The sequence below is a fragment of the Corythoichthys intestinalis genome, chromosome 11 (genome assembly GCF_030265065.1).
Source record: "Corythoichthys intestinalis isolate RoL2023-P3 chromosome 11, ASM3026506v1, whole genome shotgun sequence".
Lineage (NCBI taxonomy): Eukaryota > Metazoa > Chordata > Actinopteri > Syngnathiformes > Syngnathidae > Corythoichthys > Corythoichthys intestinalis.
Genome location: NC_080405.1, coordinates 19,304,391 through 19,327,039, shown reverse-complemented (window position 1 = coordinate 19,327,039; position 22,649 = coordinate 19,304,391). Strand labels below are relative to the sequence as shown.

Sequence of the window (22,649 nt, the reverse complement as noted above, 5' to 3'; positions counted from 1 at the left end):
AATAGTGAAGTTCTTTCATAATTACCGTATTTTCGGACTAAAAGTCGCAGTTTTTTTTCATAGTATGGCTGGGCGTTTGACTTACAGTATGTGTGAAATTATCAACACATTACTATATCATTTCACATGTTATTTTGGTGTTTTGGAGTGACACTGATGGTTTGGTACACTTGTTAGCATGTTCTTTATACCTGGGATACCCAGGACTTGAACTGCATCTATTCATCTTTGTTGCTTCATTTCTAATTGTGTATCATATTGCCTCTGTAAAGCCCTTTGAGACTTCTGTTGTGATTGAGGGCTATACAAATAAAATTGAATTGAATTGAATTTCTTTATGCGATAGTAATCTGAATAACTTAATAGCTATGTTACGTTGACATACTGGCCACGTTCACATTTTGTTGTTCATGCATCATGTAACATTATCATACTGTACACTTATTCCGCATGTTGTTCTCTATGGTATTTTTATTTTAAATTGCCTTTCAAGATGACTTATCTGTTCTATGTGTTGGATTTTATCAAGTAAATTTCCTCCAAAAATGCGACTTATACTCCAGTGTGAATAGCCCCCCCATTGCGCATTTTTGGGTTTGTGCAACTTATACTCAGCTGTGACTTGGAGTCCGAAAACTACGGTACTATTTTGAAATTAATAGGATCATATCTCCGGTTTTCCGTGGTCAATCAGTGCCAAATAAAAGCTGGAAGAGAGGTTGAAATCTGCGCTTTCGTGTCATGTTGAGGGCAGCTGGGGTGAAAATAGAACGGCCAGCTTGCGTCTGATTGGAATATTGGAGTCATGTGGTTATTGTTGCGACCTCTCATTGGAGAAATCGGTAGAGCTACCCCGGTAATACACTAGGCATGCTTCTACTCTCACGTCCCTACTGGCCCAAAAAAATAATAAATCTAATATGTAGAATAAAGAAGAAAAATGTTACGACTCATGTGTAGCCTAAAGTAGCTGAGTAACAGTAGCGTTTTTCCTTCACAAATCTACTCCAGTAAAAAGTATAGCTTATCAAAACTACTCTTACATTTTTCTCAAAAGGTTACTCAAGTAAATGTAAGGAGTAGAGCTGTCAAACGATTAAAATTTTTAATCGAGTTAATCAGCTTAAAAATTAATTAATCGCAATTCAAACCATCTCTAAAATATGCCATATTTTTCTGTAAATTATTGTTGGAATAGAAAGATAACACAAGACGGATATATACATTCAACAGACTGTACATAAGTACTGTATTTGTTTATTATAACAATAAATCCACAAGATGGTAGAGGTGAGAATCTTTGGGCACCTAACGATTCAATTACGATTACGATTCAGAGGCTCCGATTCGATTATAAATCGAATATTGATGCACCACAAAAATTTTACACCAAAATTTTCAATCCAAAAAAAAAAAAAAAAACTAGTAGCTCGGCATTGTTGACGTTTCCGAGTGTTGACATCACAGCCGTTCTTCCACAACGTACGAGACCACTGATAGTTTGTATACTGTGACTAAATATTGCCATCCAGTGTATCTGTTGAGCTAAACGAAATGTTTGAATAGAGTTTGACGAAAGTCTGAGTAAGTTTTATGTGTATTTTGCGTAGCTATTTTGACTGGGATTGCCAGCTTGTCTTTTTGTGAACATTTTTTTTTTTTTTTGAGAGATAGGAATACTATTTTAGCTGTGCTTTCACCAAATAATACTTATGTTTGTTGTGAAGGAGTTGCCGAAGCTTATGCCAATAAACGGCGCGGTCCAATGAACGCCTGTGTCCACTGCCTTTCTCTGCCTCTTACTCACAATTTGCAAAAAAACTGCGTCATTGTAATTTGCTTGGGGCAATGCATGCGCGGGTCATCCCGCGCATGCGTTAAATGCGTCAAATATTTTAAAGTGATTAATTTAAAAAATTAATTACCGCCCGTTAACGCGATAAATTTAACAGCACTAGTAAGGAGTACATGTAACGCGTTACTACCCACCTCTGATCCTCACAAACCTAATTTGTGCAAGATGCACTGCGCTATTAGCAGCAAGTGACTAGGAGCGCAAGCAGGCATCACATCATTTAATGAGTGTCATGAGCCAGAAATATTGAGAGCTCCTGTGTCCAACAGTTTTAGTTTGATCTTCCTCTAAACTGCAGTTAATGAACTGGCCCGGAACCAATGCAAAAGGCTGATCTTTATACATCCTCATCACGCAGCCCCGTCTCACTAATTAAATTTGATTCACAAAGACTTTCTTTAGGTTGGTTTGTTTTCAGGCACAAGTGCAAACACAGCTCAGATAATATTTTCACTCTTTTCACTAATGCTTTTTGAAATCTGACGAAGTATATAAACTGAATCAAATAATTGAATTGAACTGTAAAAGGTGTGTTTTCCTTTGTCCTTTCAGGCTACATAATGACCTGCTGAAGCAAGCATCGGTGAAGTGCATCGGGACAACTTGGAGAATGAAAAAAGTGTGTGGTTCAACTCTTTTTCCGCATGACCCACTGCTAATGTGAGCATCCTGGATTGCCTTTGACTTCTAAAAAGGACCCCTGAGCCCATCACTGGTCTTGGGACCGTCTGACCAAACTGTCGCCTTTTGGTGTTGGAGGAGTGTTTTCTGAATTAGGCCTCTGGATGCTTGGTGAAGATGACTTGAGTTGGCAGGCCTAACAACCGCCTTACCCACAGATAGAGCAAGAGAGCCTGGCAGTAAGAAAACACAGCACACAAATGTGGTGGCCCTAAGCCATGCTGGTGTTACTACTGGAGCCCTGCAGTAAAGACTATCATTATCCCTATCATCATTCGTCAAAGCTGAGGAAGATCCCACGGCCCCAAGGAACTAGACTGTATATCTGAACGGCTCCAGGAAGACTGCGCAGAATACACACTGCGACATCCGAAGTCACTCAAACAAGACAAACTACAACTCTGCTCAACCAATTTCTAACAGAGAAACACACAACTGCGGCAGAAGTGAACGGCACAGACTGATCAGGTTAGTTTAGCCCTAAGCAATCATATTGTACTAAAGGTTGCTAAGACCTCTTAAACGCATTCTTAGTCATCCTCATACACATGCACACCCCATACTCTGCTTTCAACTGCTTGATACTGCAAAAGGGCTTTATCTACGAAATGACTTTATCCATCCATTTTGAGTCTTGGAATGCAGGAGTCACATTTATACTGACAAGCCATTTGGAATCGTCATGTTTATGGGCTGTGGGTACGAGCGGGAGTAAGAGGAGAAAAATGAAAGGCATGTGAGAAATACAGAAAAAGGAAGAAAAAGAAAGGATGTAGTTGTGGGTTTAGGTTCTAAATCCTATCCATTTAAGTTGACCAAACTTGCATTATTTATTCTAGTCATAATCTTTTATGTCATTTTACAAGGTTTGCAAAACAGTGTATGTTGCAAATGCCAACAAACTACATATTACAGTTGGTCAATTTTGCTTGCCAATACACACTGCTGGATTCTCTTTAATATGTAGCTGACTGGATGGAATTTGAATATTTAAATTTTACAATTCACTCATTGTCTGCTAGACAAATGGACGTGTTGGTGGCAAATTTTTATATTATAAAACAAGTGTATTATTAAAACAAGTGTTTATAATATAAATATTTGTGTGGCAAACAGGGGCATGACTCTGCCCACCCAAGAAAACTGGATGTAGTACTAACGGCAGTGTGGGCACCACGTATGGTATCCCATTCATATAGTACTGATGTGTTCTAAGTTTTAACCTTTGCGTTGTTACCTCCTCTTTCACCTTAAACAATACAAAAAAAATTAAATGAAATGTTGGTTTTGTTCCTAGGGGGCGCTACACACTTTTATTTGATTAGACCAAATCACAACAACAGTTATCTCAAGGACAAAACAAAACATGTTTTCAGGTGCAGTAGCCCTACGCTGGATTTCGACCTACTTGAGCATTGTAGCTTTTTTTTTTGTTTTGTTTTTATTTGCCCCCCCAGGTAAGACTAATGCCCACCCACACCTGGCATCCTGACAAGCATTGTACTTCGACACATTTTACACAAAAATAAACGGGAACTGCACTTTTTTTGTTGTTGCTTTTAACCAACAATTGAGACTGTTTTACGTCCATATCTATAAAGAATTCGGGGATTTATGCATTTATTCACAAGAAATTTAAACGAAAAAGCTATTTACATCAAGTGGCCGCTAGCTACATTCACTAACAGACAAGTATTGTACTTCGACACATTTATGCAAAAATAAACGGTAACTGCACGTTTTTTGTTTTTTTTTTTTGCTTTTAACCATGAATCGAGACTGTTTTACGTCCATATCTATAAAGAAGTCGGGGATTTAAGCATTTAATCACAAGAATTTTCAACGAAAAAAAAACCTCTTTTTCTGTGATTCCACTCAGTCAGCTTTGACGGCCTCTCCAACAATGCAGGCCCCCTATTTATCGGCCGCGCGCCCAGTCGATACATTATGAAGTCTATGACTCAAACTTAACAGAATACTGCCTGAATGGAAGAAAATCCTGGTGCCGAAATGCTTAGAGATTTATCCTAAAATAAAACATCTGAAGCAAAAAAAAAAAAAAAAAAAAAACAATTGCACTTTTAGGGCTTGTGTTGCTTAGCGACCCTCAGTCAGAACAGTAGGTAACACATTGTTTAGGGTCAATCTTCATGAAATGGGCTTTTATACTGCAAAACAAAGGTTATGAACTGCTAAGGTATTTTCCCAGGATAAATGGAAGCTATTTATGAACTAATCTCTGTTTGGATGACCTCATTCAACTAAAAAAAATATTTTCTAGATTAGTTAAAAAAATAAAAAAGTTGATTAAAAAATTTGTTGACTAGTCGACTAATTGCTAAAAAGTCTAATCAGGACAGAGAAAAAAAATAGCCGTTTGGGACAGCCCTAGTGGTGAGACACCTTTGCTCCACAGTGCTACCAAGTTGGAGGAACAACGAAATGGGCAGGTACTTGCGTAATAAGGTGTGGTGTAACATCACATCGTCTCGCTTGTAGCGTGGTTTATCACGCAAAAGTGACTGAAATCAAATTACACACAGATGTCATTCAGGTTATCTTATACAGGAAACAAACATGGGGGAAAAAAGTGAAAATCCCGCAAGAGGTCACCTTTAATGTTAATGGCGCGCAGCTCTAGACTGTTCAATCATCGAACGATTATTACTGGGGCGAATCAGTGAATCAAGTCTGAGCCATCTGCTAAAGCTATGTAAACCATTTCACAGTCAGGTATGTGACGTAAATTGGCAAAAGGATACCGACAGGGTTGTTCGATTTATTCTCAGTATGTGCGATTCATCCGATGAAAGGGAAAGATGAGTAAAGCAGGAGGTAGAAATGGATTGAAGAAAATGAAAAAGAAAAACCTGAAAAGAAAAAGTGTAAATAATCCAAACATATAGGTATCATTATGAGGATGTTTTAAAATCCTCACAAAATATTTCGAAAAGAAGAAGCGTGAGTGTTGCATCGAAGCATTTTGTTGGTATTTTTAGACCATTCTGAATATTTTTTTTAACTTGGGAGTTCCTTATGTGTCCATATGTGCTCCTTTTGAATTCAAGTAATGCAAATAATGCTCAAATGGGAACTAGAAATGTGAAAAACAAAAATGACTGGGTTTATACCAAATTACACGGCAAGTTTTAACCATTGTGGAACCAACGTCTACAAGAAACGTCAATCATGTTACTGTAATTTTCCAGTATAATATTTTTTCTCTAATCAGATAAAGTTTGGTGTCGCATTCTTTTGCTTGGCGCTGCTTTTTCTGAGCCTTTGAATGGATCACTTTGTTAGAATGGGTGGGAAAGGCGCTCATGAGCAGGAGAGACCAAAACATTCATGAACGTTCATATTTTTCTAAAGTTGAAGGTAACATGCGATATATGTCCACTTACATTTTTGCGACAATTCAGCGCTGTTTTTGGATCATAACGGGGCTCCAGACTAACACTTTTTACTAGAAGCACAGGGACCCTTAACTTAAAATTTTAGGAGCGCAAGCAGAAAATTCAGGGTCACACACTGTAAAGTTTTTCTAATTCCAAATTTTCACTGTTTAACCAATAAATACTTTCATAATAAATGTATTAAAGTACAAACTTATGAATCTATGTTATTCTCCATCAGTTTTGACATTGGGCAGTTTACTGCTTAGAAATTAAGTTAACAGGAAAATTGTGTTCTATTTCTGTTGCTGTCACTACAACCAATAAGCAATAGATTTATTGATCGACAAATCACCGACACTGGCCAAACCAGAAATTGACATCAACAAGCCACATTTTGTCAACATGTAGGAGCTATCATTTTAGCAGTGTGCGACCAGCACATACAGTACTTAATGATACCTTTCGGCATGATTTCGGGGACATACAGTACATAAAAAAGCAGTAGTATGGGAAGTTGTTGGCGATCAGAAAAGGCCGGAAATTTGACGGCCCTGATTATAAGACGACCCCCTCTTTTTTAAGACTCAAGTTTGAAAAAAAGACTTTTTGAACACCAAATTATTTTTTATACAGAAAATAATTACAGTATATCTGAAACAAATGATCATAACATTACATTTGAGCGAAAAAGCATGTTATTTTGCCTCATTCAAATCTTAATATCTGAACATTTAAATATGTAAACTAAAGTGCAATCACATTCGTAAATGAATGGCTTCTGGTTTTTGAAATGTAAATAAACCAATCTATTGTGATAAACAACAAAATTGCAATAACTGCATTAACCATCAAAGTGAAGTCCAACTGTAACTGTAGTCTTGAAACAAATCTGAATAAGGAAAAACATTGCAATAAAATTATGCAAATTGGTTAAACTTCAGAGTAGCTGAGATCTGTCATGACAGAACATCGCTTCAATGATATCTGGCGCCATCTAGCGTAGTGAATGTGTATGTCTAGACCGCGAATAAGACGACCCCCACTTTTTCAGTCTTATTTCAATGCAAAAAAACACCATCTTATATTTGGGCCAATACGGTACTCCCTTATTGTCCTTTTCGCCCTTGTTCGCAAGTGCTGTTACGTTTTCCCATTACCCCAATTGCAACCTGCTCCACACATTGCCCGCCTTCTGTTATATTTTCCCTTGGCAAACCAGCTCGTTACATTACTGCCGACTAGTGGATTTAACCGTGAAGGAGTTTGCCAGCAAAAATAAATACATGAATTTTTTTTTAAAAAAATTTAAACGCAATGTTACTGGTCAAGCGTGTGCGGGTAGTTGAAAAAAATACTTGCACTGGCTCTAATTTAACTCTCCCAGGAAAATGCTTACATTTATAAAATACAAAATATTGGGATGGACGTTCTTCTTCAGAGGGTTAATTTAACATTAGACGATATGTCCAATTCTGTGACGACTGATCCATGTTTTCACACTCACCGACTTTTATTCAGAGCATCTCCCTCTGCTCATGTGACTGACAGAGCAGCTCTCCATCTGCCTCCTCTCCTCATTTCCATCCGTCCATTCAACTCCACAACAACCCCCCAACCCAACCCTGTGTCCGTTCTATTGTTGCCATGTCTCGTTCGCTTTGCATGGATTTTGACTGCAGCTAAGGGGCAAGTTTGCATCGCGCGAGTCGGAGTTTGTATACTAGCACATGCACTTGGGCACATTTGCACAAAAAGAAAAGAAAAAAATACTTGCCTTGAGAGGATTTGTTTATCAAATGTGCTGTCAAATCATGTCAGGGAAAAAATATTGCCTCAGGCAAAAGAAAAGGATGGGACTCAAACGTGGCTAGGCCGCCCTGTAATCGACAACTTTCACCATTGCATGTTATTGAAGTCTATAAATAGTTTACTCAAAGCAAAAATGAGTGAGCGCAGATAATTATTGTTATTTTTATGTTATGTATATTGGTGCACACTGGCACACATCATAACACACACAAGAATATAGGACCGCTGTCATGTTGTACAAAGGCGCTTCTTCATTTCAGGATATTTCAGGCCTAAATAATTCACAGACATTACACAAACAATGGAAAAACTAAGACTAGATGTACATTATGCATGCTGGCTTTCATTGAGACAATGGTATGCGAGTGCTTTCTCGTCGCTTCATTAGTTTGTGTGGCCATTTCTTCAAGTATGAAGAAATTCTGCATTTGGATTGCTCCATTCATTCAACATTCCATTGTGGGGTTTGATTTAGCACTGTCACAGCGGCGTGATTGCGTCTGTTGTCTTCACAGCTATCAACAGCACTGCTTACAATTAATCGGATTTCCTCCTCCCAATCATTTCGCCATTTTAGTTTCATGTCACTCACTCCATTTCAGTTAATCTCTGTCACTGTCCAATTTTCTCCATCGCTGTCATCCATTTGGTTTCCCCGATTCTTGTAATCTTCTTCAGCCAATCACTCCACCTCACATCTCTCTGCGTTAAATTGCCCATTTGTCTTGTGCTCGATTGCGCTGACCCAAATAATAATGGACAGCCTCTCCAAAGTATGTTTCACGATTCAATCCCCAGCTCTTCTACTGAAGTAAGAAGAAAAACTTTACATTTAGTGACAGTTCATTGCATCTTCATCAAGCGTCTCAAGAGATAGAGGGGTCAACACGAACCTTTTTTTTTTTTTTTTTTTTTTTTTGACTTGGTTTAAATGCATGCATGCTCAAAAATGTACTTCAAGTCACTTTGAAATACTGTTTTCAACTATGTGCTTGAAGTATATTGGGTTTTTACAATACACTTAACACATTCACTCGAGTAAAACTGGTAAAATAACACGCTTTATACGTTCTCTCGAGATTGTAGATTTTCATTCATGGAAAATGTCCTCCAAATAGGCATGTGCCGGTATTATATTCTGATAGTATGATAACCTTAAAGAGTATTACAACACCTGGGGAAATGCTAATATTCCATCATTTATCCATAAACGCATGCCTTTTGGATTCATATCATGTCACTTCGTGTAATTACACACATCGCAACACCAAGAAAATGATAGAAATTCAGATCGATTGTCAAGCTAAAACGACTGGCGCCCGAGATCCCCAAAAGTAGCATATTGTGTGTGTGACGTCACAACTCGGAAACACCCGGCTCAGTGCTTAGTACTGAATGGCGGCGATGATGGCGGACAATTTTGTTTCTAGTTGCAGCGACGAATCCGATGTAATGAACGTTCTTCTAATAGTGACGAGGCGAGTTATTAACCTTTCTTTGGTGTTTTGGGTTATCAATTTGAGCCCAAACAAAAGCCAATGAAGCCTAATGAAACGATCATTGAGGGGAGCAATCACACTGATGAAACACCGGCAACAGATCGTGTAGGAAACACCGAATGGTTTGTTTTGCATTTCTTTTTGTGAAGCTGTTACACCGTGACCGGAAAATAAAGTAATATATAGAATAATTATCATTTATGTGCTATCATAGGTTTTCGCTCTGCCAACAGACACAAATATGAGTGGGATTAAAGGATTTGTTGTATATATTTTACGAGCGATAATTTATACATGTGGCCAGTCCTATATCCAATGCATGATAGGTTTTTTTATTATAAAAGAGTACTCACTCTGGCCATTTCGAGCTTGGCTGCTCCCCTCCTTTGCTTTGCCTGGGGTGGTGGGGTGGTCTCATCTCGGGACATTTAGGTGGCTGCGCGTGTATGGCGGGGACCGCATCTGCTTTCGGCAGCAATTTCTTGGCAAGACCTGATTTCATTTCTCCATAGTTCGAAAAGCTTTCAGGAGTAAAATGAACACCACACAAAACCGTGCCGGAGGCTGGGTCTGCAAAATTAGCCCTCTTTGCAAGGACGAACTTTACCCATTGTCTGCGCAGTCCAGCTCTTTTTCTCGCATTCGGGAACTCATGGGTACTACATTGCGACAAATGGCCATTTGTACACCACATAGCACGACAGGTATGAACCATTTTAGCGATTTTTTGATAAAACACGAACGCAACTCTCTCGTCGATAAACAACGATGGCACCTGCCTCGACCTTTTGTTTCCTGGCTGTGACGTCACAGCCCCATTCGGCTGTTTCCGGGCTACATTTGGAAATGTTCGTAATTTTTTATCCATTTTCGATACTTGCTCATGAATGTGATTTATTTATTTTTGTTAACTTTATTAATATTTTTTATCTTGCCACATAACGGTTTTATTGATATCTCACAGCCCCTTAGTGTTATAATTCTCTTTAAGCCAAAATATTATGGTTTCAGGGTATCATGGTATTGCAATTCCAGCTCTAAGATGTGTTACTTTGAAATATCTGGATTAAAAACACACACACACACACACACACACAAAAACTTTTTTTCCACTGAACAAGATTTTTATTTTTCAAAACACATTAGCAAATTGGAACATAACTATAATCTTAAGTTAAAATAACTAAGCATTCGAAATAAAATTAAAATAAATGCTGTCCTTTAGTTGAGCCTAAAGCCCTAAACCCAATGCCACAGCTCAATATTGCTACCATCAGAACAAAAATAATTGAATTATTTTCCATAAGAAGCACGTCTGTATGACTCATATCATGTTTACATTACACATGCACTTTCTCAACACAGACAGTTGCCAGAGAGAGAAAAAACACACGTTTTACCACCGCTAGACACACTAAACACGCTGGAGTTAACTCTCAGTGTTTACTAAACTTTAATTTTGTATAAATGCGAAATCATATTTGAGGTAGTATTGCTGCCTCGGCAGCCACCCTCCGCAAACATTGTTTACATGTCGGTTGGCCGTCCTCCTCTAAGCCGTGGCCGTCTGTAACTTTTCTGCAGCCCAAGTATTCCCATACCAGCGATTTCGTTTTCTTCGATGGGGGGAAAAAAAGTTCAGGAGTTTCACATCCTCAAGCCATCGTGTAGCACAGCTGACTCACTGACACTTAGCAAAAACTGGTGGAGGAGGGTCGAGCCTTGGAGCTGCAAGTGAGGGATTTCTCCATGCATCTTTAGGACAATAAAAATAGCTAATACATTAGGGACGGTATGACGGAAAATCTTTAATACCACGGAACACCTTGAAACGGGTAATTGGCACATGTCTACCTCCAAAACAAATGTGTATTTTTTTTTTTTTTTTGGGCCGTGGAGCAGCACAAAAATTACCTTGTCAATAAAAATACTGCTTTAGACTGCCTACATTAATGAGGAATTTATTTTCCCTGTTGTGTGACATCAAAGTGTGCACTATTTCTTACTGATTTAATACATGGGTTATGCTGTTTTTTTTTTGTTTTTTTTTTCCTTGAAACTGTAAATGTTCCAATCGGGCAGAAGTCAGTGGTCAAAATATGAAACTTTTTTATGTTGTACCCATTGCAGCTGAAATTTTAAAGGCATTTTATGCAGACTCTAAAGGTGTATTACGTTTCATGAGAATGATTTCCTACTTTCAAACAATGCCAACAGGGAACGCACACACAGTTTACAGAGGTCAGATCAAAAGCTCCAAGGATAAACAATTATTTCATTTGATGATGATGTTGCATGAAGTTTTTTCTTTTTCTGTTTTTTTTCCACAATGACAAGCATTTTTAGTCACTATTTAGCATCCTTTGCGTTTAAAAAGGAAATTAGGGATTTTTTTTTTTAAAATAAAATACAAGTAGGTATTGATGTTGAACAGAATGCTTTTTATAATACAGCACATACACTCCTCAGTTCAAGGTTTTTGTAGTAGTTTTAAAACTCTTTTCTCATTTCTATTTCTCATCAGGAACTGGACACCAACATGGCAACTGAAAGTATTGCTGACCTTCGCGATTGGCTATTCGTGCTCCTGCTATGCCTCACCTTACTGGCTGAGGTACTGGAACTGGCAGCAGCCGCAATTGCTTTGGAGACTGGTGAGGGAGATGAAGGAATTGTTTGTCCCTCAGTGTGCCGCTGCGATGAGGGTTTTGTCTACTGCAATGACCGAGGACTCAGTCTAATTCCTCCTTTACCGCTCACGGCTGCCATCCTCTACCTGCAGAGCAACCGACTGAGTAATGCCGGCTTGCCCCCGTCGCTCGAGCGCAGCACTTCTATACGAGTGATTTACCTATATGCCAACCAGTTGGATGAATTCCCTATACATCTTCCACCTTCATTGCGTGAGCTCCATTTGCAGGATAACAACATACGAACGTTACCACGATCATCTCTGGCCAAGTTACCACTGCTGGAGCGTTTACATTTGGATGATAATTCTATATCTACAGTTAGCATCCAGGAGCGTGCTTTTTCTGGGACTCCACGGCTTAGACTGCTGTTTCTCTCCCGGAACCACCTGTCAAGCATCCCTGCCGGCTTACCTGCATCCTTGGAGGAGCTGCGATTAGATGACAACAGAATCAACACTATCCCCACACATGCCTTCCGAGGGCTTTCCTCCCTACGACGCCTAGTCCTGGATGGGAATCTGCTAGCCAACACACGCATTGCGGATGACACCTTTTCCCGCCTTGCCAATCTTACAGAACTGTCACTTGTCAGAAATGCCTTGCAGTCTCCTCCTGTCAACCTACCTTCAGCTCATCTTGTTCGGCTCCATTTGCAGGATAACGGGATGACTCACATACCGCGTGGGGCATTGGACGGAATGCGCCGGCTCCAGAAGCTGGACCTGTCGGGAAACAACTTGACCAGCCTTCCTCGAGGGCTTCTTAAGGACACGGATAGTTTGGAGTTGCTGCTGCTACGAGGGAACCCCTGGTACTGCAGTTGTGGCCTCCGTTGGCTCCATGCATGGCTTCATAGCTGGGGGGCTGCTGTAACAGTCAGGGGTTTGACCTGCCAGGCACCTGAGGCAGTGAAGGGTCAGTCCCTTAAAGACCTTACCTATCTGATGGAACAGTGTGAAGGACCACCACCTGGTGCGGCCACTGGTATCGGGGGAAATCCGTCAGAAAAGAACGGAGGAGGTGATGATAGTGTTAGAGGAGATGGGCAAGCTGTGGTCTCAGTTCCCCACAGCAGCACCACCACTAACTCTTTGTTGGTCCCGACACAAGGTTCCCTATTCACACTTCGAGCCAAGCGGCCAGGTCTTGTCATGCCTCTGCCTGCTGGGGGAGAGGGACATATATCTGGAGAGGCCCTAGAGCTGACTGTGAAAGCCCTCTCTTCGGACAGCGTTCTGGTCAGCTGGTTATGCCCGCAACCGGCACCCTCATTCCGCCTCTCGTGGCTGAGGTTGGGTACCAGTGCAGCACTAGGCTCCATCACAGAGACTCTTGTTCCAGGAGAAAGAAGGCAGTACCATCTTACACAACTCACGCCGCGCTCGCATTACCTTATTTGCCTGCTGCCATTACGACAGGAGACCTTTCTGAGCTCGAGCATGGGGACAGCTCGTGCTGGCAGCATTGAAACTAATAATAAGGATTCTACTCCAGCCTGTGCTCAAATAGAAACTGGAGAGGCTGTGGTGAACTCCAGAGGGGAAGGGTCAGATAAGGACACACAAGACTCTGAGCTATCAGCCTTGCCACTGGCAGGGATCATTGGGGGTGCCACAGCATTAGTAAGTCTACTGCTCATTTTTGGTATTTTTTGCTGGTATGGACAGAGAACAAGTTACAAGTCAGGGGAGTCAAATTCATACACCAGGGGGCGAGGAGGGAAAAATTATGATGATTATGTAGAGTCGGGCACCAAGAAAGACAATTCTATATTAGAGATTAGAGCTCCTCCAGCAGGGTTTCAGATGACTACCATGGCTCATCAGCCCCTGCAGCCCAAACTGGAGGACGTCACCTACATCCACACAATTTTCCCGTCTTCTTCCTCCTCTGCTTCCCATGCAAATGGGACATACCGCAGCAGCCACCGAGCCGGCAGCCTCAATGGCACCATCCTGAGCCAAACCAGCCACCATCATGTCACTTACGGTACCAACCGCGGCTACAGAGAGGGTGGCATCCCCGACATAGATTATGCCTACACGTGATGACACAGGGCTGCACTCCCTGAGCCTTGAATTGCCTGGCGCCATTTCTATGATGACAACCCTTTGGCCACAGGCCATTTTGTCCTTGGTTTCCAAAGTACCCTTTGTGCCTCAGCTGGTTCAAGTCTGATATGTTTGCTAAGTAGAAGAGACTGTTTTCAGCCATGTTGACTGGATATTGCTATTGCGTGACAGAAGTGACAGTCCTGCTATACTGTACTCTACTACTGTAATACATATTACAGTGTGCCCTTCTTTCAGTGCTATTTATATATGGTTCAATTTTTCTCGTTTGGCTATCTCTGTGTCTTTCAAAACTGCTGTTCTTCATACACAGTAACTTATTTGAGGTGGATATACTAGGCCTAGCTGATGTAGGAGATATATTTATAATACGCAGGAAAGGCAATTAATGTGTATATAGATAGCTCCTGTATCTTCCGACGAACTGTATGCTCTTTGCTGTGTTGATGACAGAATGACAGAGAGAGAAATTGATGGTTGTTATAAATCCACAAATGACAATGAATTGCGGTTGACATGAAAATACTTGTTTCACGCGCCCCCTCTTTTCCTCTGGATTACTTCACCCAATTTAATTGTTCCTCCTTCCTGCCTCATTGTTTTTAGCCGAGGCTCTTTCCTTTCATTTCTCTCATGTCTTTTGTGGTGCCGTGAGTAGAGGACGACTTTGTTCTCGCCAAAGGAGCTGACAGCAGTGATAACAGTTCTGACAAAGACATGAGACACAAACCGCCACATGGGGAGACTAATGAGCGGGGGGAGAGAAAGGGAGGCGAGAGAGTCATTGTGATGGATAGATAGATGTTTGGATGGAAAGAGCAAACATGAAGAACAAAGTGAAAGCTGGTGTTTTAGGAATAAGATGGAAAGAATTGTGTTGGCTTAACACAGAGTAGAAGCAGAGGGGGTACATACTAGGAAAATGACAGCATAAAAGGCTCTGTAATAATGTAGGTGTAATCAAAACATGACTAGACATCCGGAGGAAAGTGACATGCATTAGAACCCCATCCCATCAATGTGACTTCTGCACGGCACAAAGTCAAGTTCCACGAACTACCACTTAACTCTTGTTCCTAATACGTGATTACAATGGATGTGCGAGATATTTTTAAGGACACAAAATTATAAAGTAAAATAAACCTCATGAATATAAGGATTATTCTTTCTCCCACTCTGAAAAGAGGGAAAAAAAAAAAAAAATCACACTTTGGAAACATAGCAGCTGTCTAATTTCTATTATCTTCACTAATGATAAGAAAGAAACCAATTCATGCATCTCACATTCTTAATTTAGTAACCTCAATTATCCTCAAGAGACGGGTGCAAATAACGGAAGCAAAGTTTTAGAACCTCATCATTTTCTGGTAGAAAGTGAAACTGCTGGGCTCTAATTACACCGTGCAAAAACTGACTCATTAAAGATATAATGAACTGTGTCTCTTAAACCTAAGAACGAAATATTGTAGAGCATTTTTAGATTTATAACAATGACTCCAAAAGAGTATGGTAAGTGGAAAAAAATATTGCATTACAGTCTAATTATACTGTAATTGAATAAAAAAGTGCAAGTCAAATTAATCCTTTATAGGGCAAGTGACTTTTTTGGGTAATTAAAATAAAACATAACCCCTATATAGACCTGGCATCTACATACGTGGACATCACTTTTTGGGTTATGTAAGCCACAATATTAAAATTTGGTAAACGAGTGTGGCCTCCATGAAACGTGATGAGACATGATTTACAAGTATATGGACGCCTAGTCTCCATTAAAATCCTATATTTTTTCATTATAAATGATTAATATATTTTTTATGAATAAATAACATTATAAATTAATAAAATCTCAAAACAGAATTTATAAAATAAAAATGAATGAAAACAGACATACATGCTGGTTATGGCTCCTAATAACACTCAAGAATTTGTTTTTTTCCCCCTATAGTATTTAACTCATTGCCTACCATAGACGTCCAATTCATTTAACCAGGTGCATTAGCTGTGAATGCTCATCTTTCGGTGCAATTGACGGCGCGAGGCGTCCAACCCATTTTGACTGAGAGGGTCTGGCAACGCTGCCAGTAAAAGCTCACTTTGAATGTTATAATATAGGTTGCACCTATCAATTATTTGAGTAGTTCATTAATTAACTAGTACGTTCAAATAATCGAGTAAGGAAAACAAAAAAATTAAAATACCTGAGCTGAGCCTCAAACGGTATAAATAAATAAATGAGGATCTAAGTACAACAAAAGAACAATTGGCTAACTTACATAGCAAAAGTCCACTAGCTTAAATGCTATAAAATGCTAACTTTTTTTTTTTTTTAAACAATCATCTTAACAAATGGTTCAAACACATATTCCCACAAAAACAGCTAAATATACTTATAAACTAAATTACGAATGCACTACAAAAACATTAGCTCAAACAAAAAAACTTCACAGGGAGCAGCTGGATTCAGCCATGTGAAATGAGTTATATATTTCCTGTTGCCACTAGAGGGCAGTGTACCCACCCAAATCAACAAAACTAAATGCAAAACACTTTCAAAACAAACCATTACAACGCTACTTTAATTGAACGAACTCAAAGCAGCAACATTTAAATGGAATCCTTTTTGTAATCGAATTACTCAAGTTAATCGATTAATCGTTGCAGCACTATTATAATATTTCACAAATGGTGTAGAAAGAAGCATTAGTTCTTCACTGAAAATAACAGTAAATTGGAACTGTTTACACTAAATTTGCCGCAAGCAAAAACAGGTATAAATATAGGAATAAAGTCTAAAGGCTACATGGAAAAAGGCATCACTAACATCTATTTTAAAAGTGAAGATTATTTGAATTCTAACTGGAACAAGAGAATAATCTCGTAGTAATCTATAAAATAATTTTCTTTGTAGTCTTGGAACTCCTTTGTGCAAGGCATCTTTAGAAAAGTTTGATAATTCATATTTTCTGATGCATGTGCACTCACAATGAAATGACATTCTCAGACTTTTTAGGCCAAATATAGCTTGAATTGAGATGAAAATTTAGTTCGAGTTAGCGGATATTTCAGTTGCCATCTTGTCTGAGATGAACTAGGTAGGGCTCGTTGTCCAGTGTCAGTAGCCTTGATGCAGCAGAGATACAGACAAGGGAATGTTTCAATAACTGGGACAACAGCCTGACCGCCACACTGTGCACTTCAGCATACACAGCAAGAGAGCAAGGAGGGAGCCAGCTGCTTTACAAATTGGAGAAGGAATGATATCAGCAGAGCTACTGTGTTGTTTTAATTTGATTTTTTTTATCTATACAATTGTTTTGAAGTTTCTTTTTAATAGCACTGAGGCTACTTTTCACTCTGTAGAAATCCTTATTCCTTGAAAAAAATAAATGTCACCCACAAATGTGATGACAAAAACACCGTTATGTATAAAAATGGGCGAAAAATTCTACTCCACTTATTGGTCTGTCGTCTTTTTTTTTCTACATGAATGAATAAAGACTGAATAAAGAAAGGCAGTTGCAAGAGTCTTAATCTTTGAGTGTGTGAAGTACTCGTTTGGGACGAGTGGCATGAAAAATAAAATAAAAGGCCCAATGCTTGCATCACTTGGATGACTAAAAAAAATTAAAGGCCAAGATTATTAGTAGGATTTGTGCTGAGACAGAGAATACCTCATTAAATTTCACATTGGATGAATGTTTTACGGGAGACATTGCGGTATTTAGTTTGGAAGAGAACCGCAAAAGAATCAGCAGACATATCCATCTTGGTGATGACACATTTGCGTGTCGAAGCACACCAGAAAGTTGCAAGTGTGCATCTGTTCAGATGCATTTACGCTCCTGACTGAAAACGCTCGATCGCATTCAAGTGAGTGCTAATGCTTGCCTGTTGAATGGATCGATAGAGGGGACATATGAGTGCATCAAGTTGAAGTACTTATGATCGGCGTGTCTCTGAATGGGAAATGTTGTGCATGTTTGTAGTCTGATGGACATTAACTTGAGTAGTAGTCACATCTTCCAAACATAAGGCAATATCTACAGAGAGCTCAAACAGCATAAATGGGATCTCATTGTTCAAAACTAGACATCGACCGAGATGGGGTTTTCAGGAACGATACCGGTAATTAGTAGCTAGAGGGGCCAATAACCGATTTTCGGAGCAGATATTCATTTGCAATAAAAGTGTAAAAATTGGCGTTAAAAATTTAAATAATGCAAACACCGAACTTCGGTGAAATGCCTAAAGCATGTTTATTGAATGCATTTGCCGCTTGGAAGTGGCGCGGTTCAGTGGTAGAGTGGTCATTCCCCAAGACAGAGGTTGCGGGTTCGATTCCCCACCCTGATGATCTCATCAAGGTATGCTTGAGCCAGATACGAAACCCCACGATGCTCCTGGTGCTGCGTCATCAGAGGGTAGACGAGCATATAGTGTGAAGCGCTTTGAGGGCCTTAAAAAGGTGGAAAGGAGCAATACCATTTACCATTACAATTTAACCAATCAGAGGAGGAAAAGGGCCATAGCTGCATCTGAGCCAAAATAACCCAGTTTTAAATTTTTCTTATCGGCTGGTCAGTTTAAAAAAAGAAAAAAAAAAAAGGCAGCTACCGATATACGTCAAATTTCCAAATACCTGCGCCGATAATCATTTTATCTCTAGTCAAAAATATCAATCAGGAGAAGTATACGAAAGAATTTCCAATTATTAAATACAGTATACTATGGATGTCCCTGTGAGAGAGTTTTATTCATGCTTAAAACACAACCATTATAAATTATATTTTGTATGCTTTTGGTATGCTTGCATGAGAACATTGTAGCATAGAGCATCATTGTGATATTAATCTGTTTGAGTGTGCCTCCTCATAGCCTTGATTTTCGTAGACTGTATCACAATATGAACAAATATGGACTGTTATGTTCCTGTGTGTCCTGAATGAATACAATGGAGGACTGTGGCTTATCAGGCAGAGCTCATTATCTTTCTAGCCAGAGCCGGTGTTCAAGGTCTCAGCTCAAAGATGTTTTTGTATGGAAAAATACCCAGGTTTGTGAGATGATGAGTTTCGTTTCTTAGTAAGTTTCATTTCACGATGGGCTTCGGCATCTCCCTTTCAACAGTATAAATGTCCAGCCTCTATTGTACTTCTTTGTACTCTGGGTGATGACAGCTCCTGGCTGAATCAAATCATATTGTACCCGAGAGTGCTTGTTCATAAAGCCTTCGAAGCAAAGCAATCCATGGTTGGGGTCGTATTCATTTCTCTAATCGAGCTATCGAGGTAACACTTGTCTTGGAGTTCAAAGTTGAATTTCCCTGACAGTCCATTTTCCGATCACGTGAATGGAAATCAAGCCCAATCATGTCATTTTCAGAGGATCGGAATCCGGTGTAAAAGATCGGGTTTTTAAAATGCATTGATTTATTCTTATTTTGAGGTATGACTCATTGGCTACCATTGACAGCGACAGACGTCCAGACCAATTTGACCACTCAATGCCAACCTTCCCAGTTGTTGAAATCAATTTGATGCGTATAACTGCCAATGGTAGTGAATTAGTTACGATTTACAAGCAACAAAAATAATCTAGAGGCATAAGGATATATATGCATATGGGTATATTTATAGTGTATCACAAAAGTGAGTACACCCCTGGGATTTCTGCAGATATTTAAGTATATCTTTCATGGGACAACACTGACAAAATGACACTTTGACACTATGAAAAATAGTCTGTGTGCAGCTTATATAATAGAGTTAATTTAGTTTCCCCTCAAAATAACTCAAAATATAGCCAATAATATCCAAACCCCTGGCAACAACAGTGAGTACACCCCTTAGAAACTACATACATCCCTAAATGTCCAAATTGAGTACTGCTTGTCATTTTCCCTCCAAAATGTCATGTGAGTCGTTACAGGAGTGCTGACAACATTGCTGCAGAGATTGAAGAGGTGGGGGGTCAGCCTGTTAGTGCTCAGACCATACGCTGCACTCTACATCAAATTGGTGTGCATGGCTGTCACTCCAGGAGGAAGCCTCTTCTGAAGACGGTACACAAGAAAGCCGGCACGTGTCATCAGACCCTAGGACATGGTTCCAGTAATCCATGTGGTTGGTTGACATGTCTCCAGCAAACTGTTTGCTTCATTGAAAGCACTGCTGTATGAAGACCCCTTTCATAAGGCTAAAATGTTGGGCTTTGCTTAGCTTTAGCTTAGTTCAAAAAAGACATTTGGGTGTGCTTTTTTTTCTTATTAATACATTTGCAAAGTATCAAATCAGGACTTGGTAACTGCAGATCTTCAAAATCAGGTAACTCGGACTCGCATGCAAAAACATGTGACATCCCTGCAATGTACCAATGCAGAAGGATAGTCATCCTGAAGTGAAAAAAAATTGGCACAACTGTGACATTAACGAGAAATGGAAGTCCCCCAAACAGAAAAAAATACTGCCGAAAACTGGCGAGAGAAGCTGTAGAGAGGCAGAAAATAAACTTGAAAAAGCTGCAGGGTTTTCTGGTAAGGTAATGAACAAGGATAGTCATCCTCAAGTGGAAAAAATATGGCGCAATTGTGACATTACCAAGAAGTGGAAGTCCCCCAAACATAAAAAAATACAACCAAAAAAATGGCGAGGGAAGCTGCAGAGAGGCAGAAAGCGATGTTGAAGAAGCTGCAGGATTTTATGGTAAGTTCAGTCAATATGACAACAATCTCCCTTTTTTGTTTGGACTATAACAGTCCTTCTCAAATAGTGGGGTGACCTCCAAAGGGGGCGCAATGCCGGGGGGGGGAGGTGTAAGTGACGTGGGAACAAAGTTTCTGATGTACTAGAATAAAATGTAATTGCACATCCACTGTAGCAGTGGGGCTTTCATTTATAGACTGTGTGCGGGTATTTTTGCACTAAACAAGAGCATATAGAAAAGAGCAAGAGATATGAAGTGCATTGAACATACCCGTCAGCGACACCATGAAAAAATATTTGACAGGCATGCCGGAGACTTCTCCCGAAAGCTAAGAGGAGGAAATATGATGAAGCGTATCTTGCATTTGGCTTCACTTTTGATTTAGTGGGAGACTAGTAAAGGCCAATATGTTTACTGTGTCTAAAAATGTTGGCAGTGGACAGCATGAAGCCAAATCAATTGTCACATAAGGGGAACCTCTGACTTAAGACTTAGAGGCTCTAATAAGCCACAATGGTTCTCTTTTGCTAAAATGTGTTATCAGAAACACATAAAATATTGCCATTGATTTAAAAATCTATAATATTTAGAACATGTTTTGACCTAGAGAGAGCACCATGTTTTATGCGCACAATGGCGTACCGCACGCAGGCTATTTTTAGACCGTGATGTCGCATCGTAAAGCGGAAGTAAAGCCGAAGTGGGACATTATAGACCCGCCCTCGCATAGACCCAACGTAATTAGTGCTACTTTTCTCCGGTAATCTTTCAAAAACGAACATGCCGATCACGCATTGCTTTTTTGGAACTTGTAGAAACGACTCCAGACATTACGACACATGAAGGATGTTTTCTTCATACGTTTCCGGAAACCAAAAACTCGGGAGGAAAAAATGTGAAGACCGAATCAACTTGCGCGGACTTTAACACCAGCTCGGCGAAGCCATTCACGTTTCATATGCCGTAAATATTATGTTGGGTTGGCATGGTCTTTCAGAGGACAAAGAGGTAAGCCAATTTTATCTTTTTAACTTATTTTTTAGCGTAACGTTGTGCCGTACTGCTTCTCTCTGACAATGAATGACCTGAAAAGAATTACAATGGTATCTGACTGCCACTGTTACAGTTTCTGTTATATACCCTAATTTTCGGACTATAAGCCGCTACTTTTTTCCCTCATTTTGAATCCTGCGGCTTATAGTCCAGTGGGGCTTATTTGATGATTTATTTGGGTTAATAGGTAACACTTTGTTTGACAGCGGCATCATTTGACTGTCATAAGAACGTCATAATTATGACATGACACAACATTATCATGGGCATTACTGAATTATTATGACAGATGTCAAAATGTGTCATGTTGCATATTATGTCACTAACTCTATTTATGTCCAGCTCAAATCTTTCACATCCATTCAAAAGTGAGATAATTTGCTGGCTGCCTATGACAGTGTCATGTAATAATTATGACAGTATTATGGCACCACTATCCAAGAAAAAGTTACCAAATACCATAACTAGCAATTAATGAAACAACTGGAAGAGTAATTGAAGAAATAATTAGCACAGAACATGAATTTTGATTGTTTTTACATCTGTAGCGCCGCAATGCATGCTAGGAGGAATGTTGGATGACAACAGTGTTGAGAGCAGGTGGCAGCAGAGGTTGACTGTCTCCCCCAAGGGAGCAGTGATGGCCAAATAAAGATTTTTAGAACAATAAGGCTTTGCACCAAATTGGTTCAAAGCTTAATGGTGGTTTATTTGGTTTCATGACAGTCTTATGATGCCATTGTCAAAGGAAGTGTTACCAGTTAATATCTTTCGGTGTAAATATCCCATAATACAATGAGGACAACTGTGGCTTATAGTCCAGTGCGGTTTATCTATGAACAAATGCCGTTTCATGTCAAATTTGGTGGCTGCCGGCTTAATAG

The 22,649-nt window shown here is 39.6% G+C and overlaps 2 protein-coding genes across 6 annotated transcripts in view; one reads left to right on the top strand and one right to left on the bottom strand.

Annotated features, from left to right (window-relative positions):
• Positions 1–16,412, top strand: part of flrt1b (fibronectin leucine rich transmembrane protein 1b) — a 101,988-nt gene extending 85,576 nt beyond the window's left edge. For all 3 annotated transcript variants that reach the window (XM_057851200.1, XM_057851198.1, XM_057851199.1), the window contains exons 2-3: positions 2,408–3,004; positions 11,767–16,412. In XM_057851200.1, coding sequence (XP_057707183.1) covers positions 11,782–13,983 — 2,202 coding nt within the window. In that variant the 5' untranslated portion in view covers positions 2,408–3,004; positions 11,767–11,781 and the 3' untranslated portion in view covers positions 13,984–16,412. The remainder of the gene's footprint in view (positions 1–2,407; positions 3,005–11,766) is intronic.
• The window catches only part of macrod1 (mono-ADP ribosylhydrolase 1), a 317,841-nt gene that overhangs the window by 217,805 nt on the left and 77,387 nt on the right, over positions 1–22,649 (bottom strand). The gene's annotated exons all lie outside the window — the stretch shown is intronic.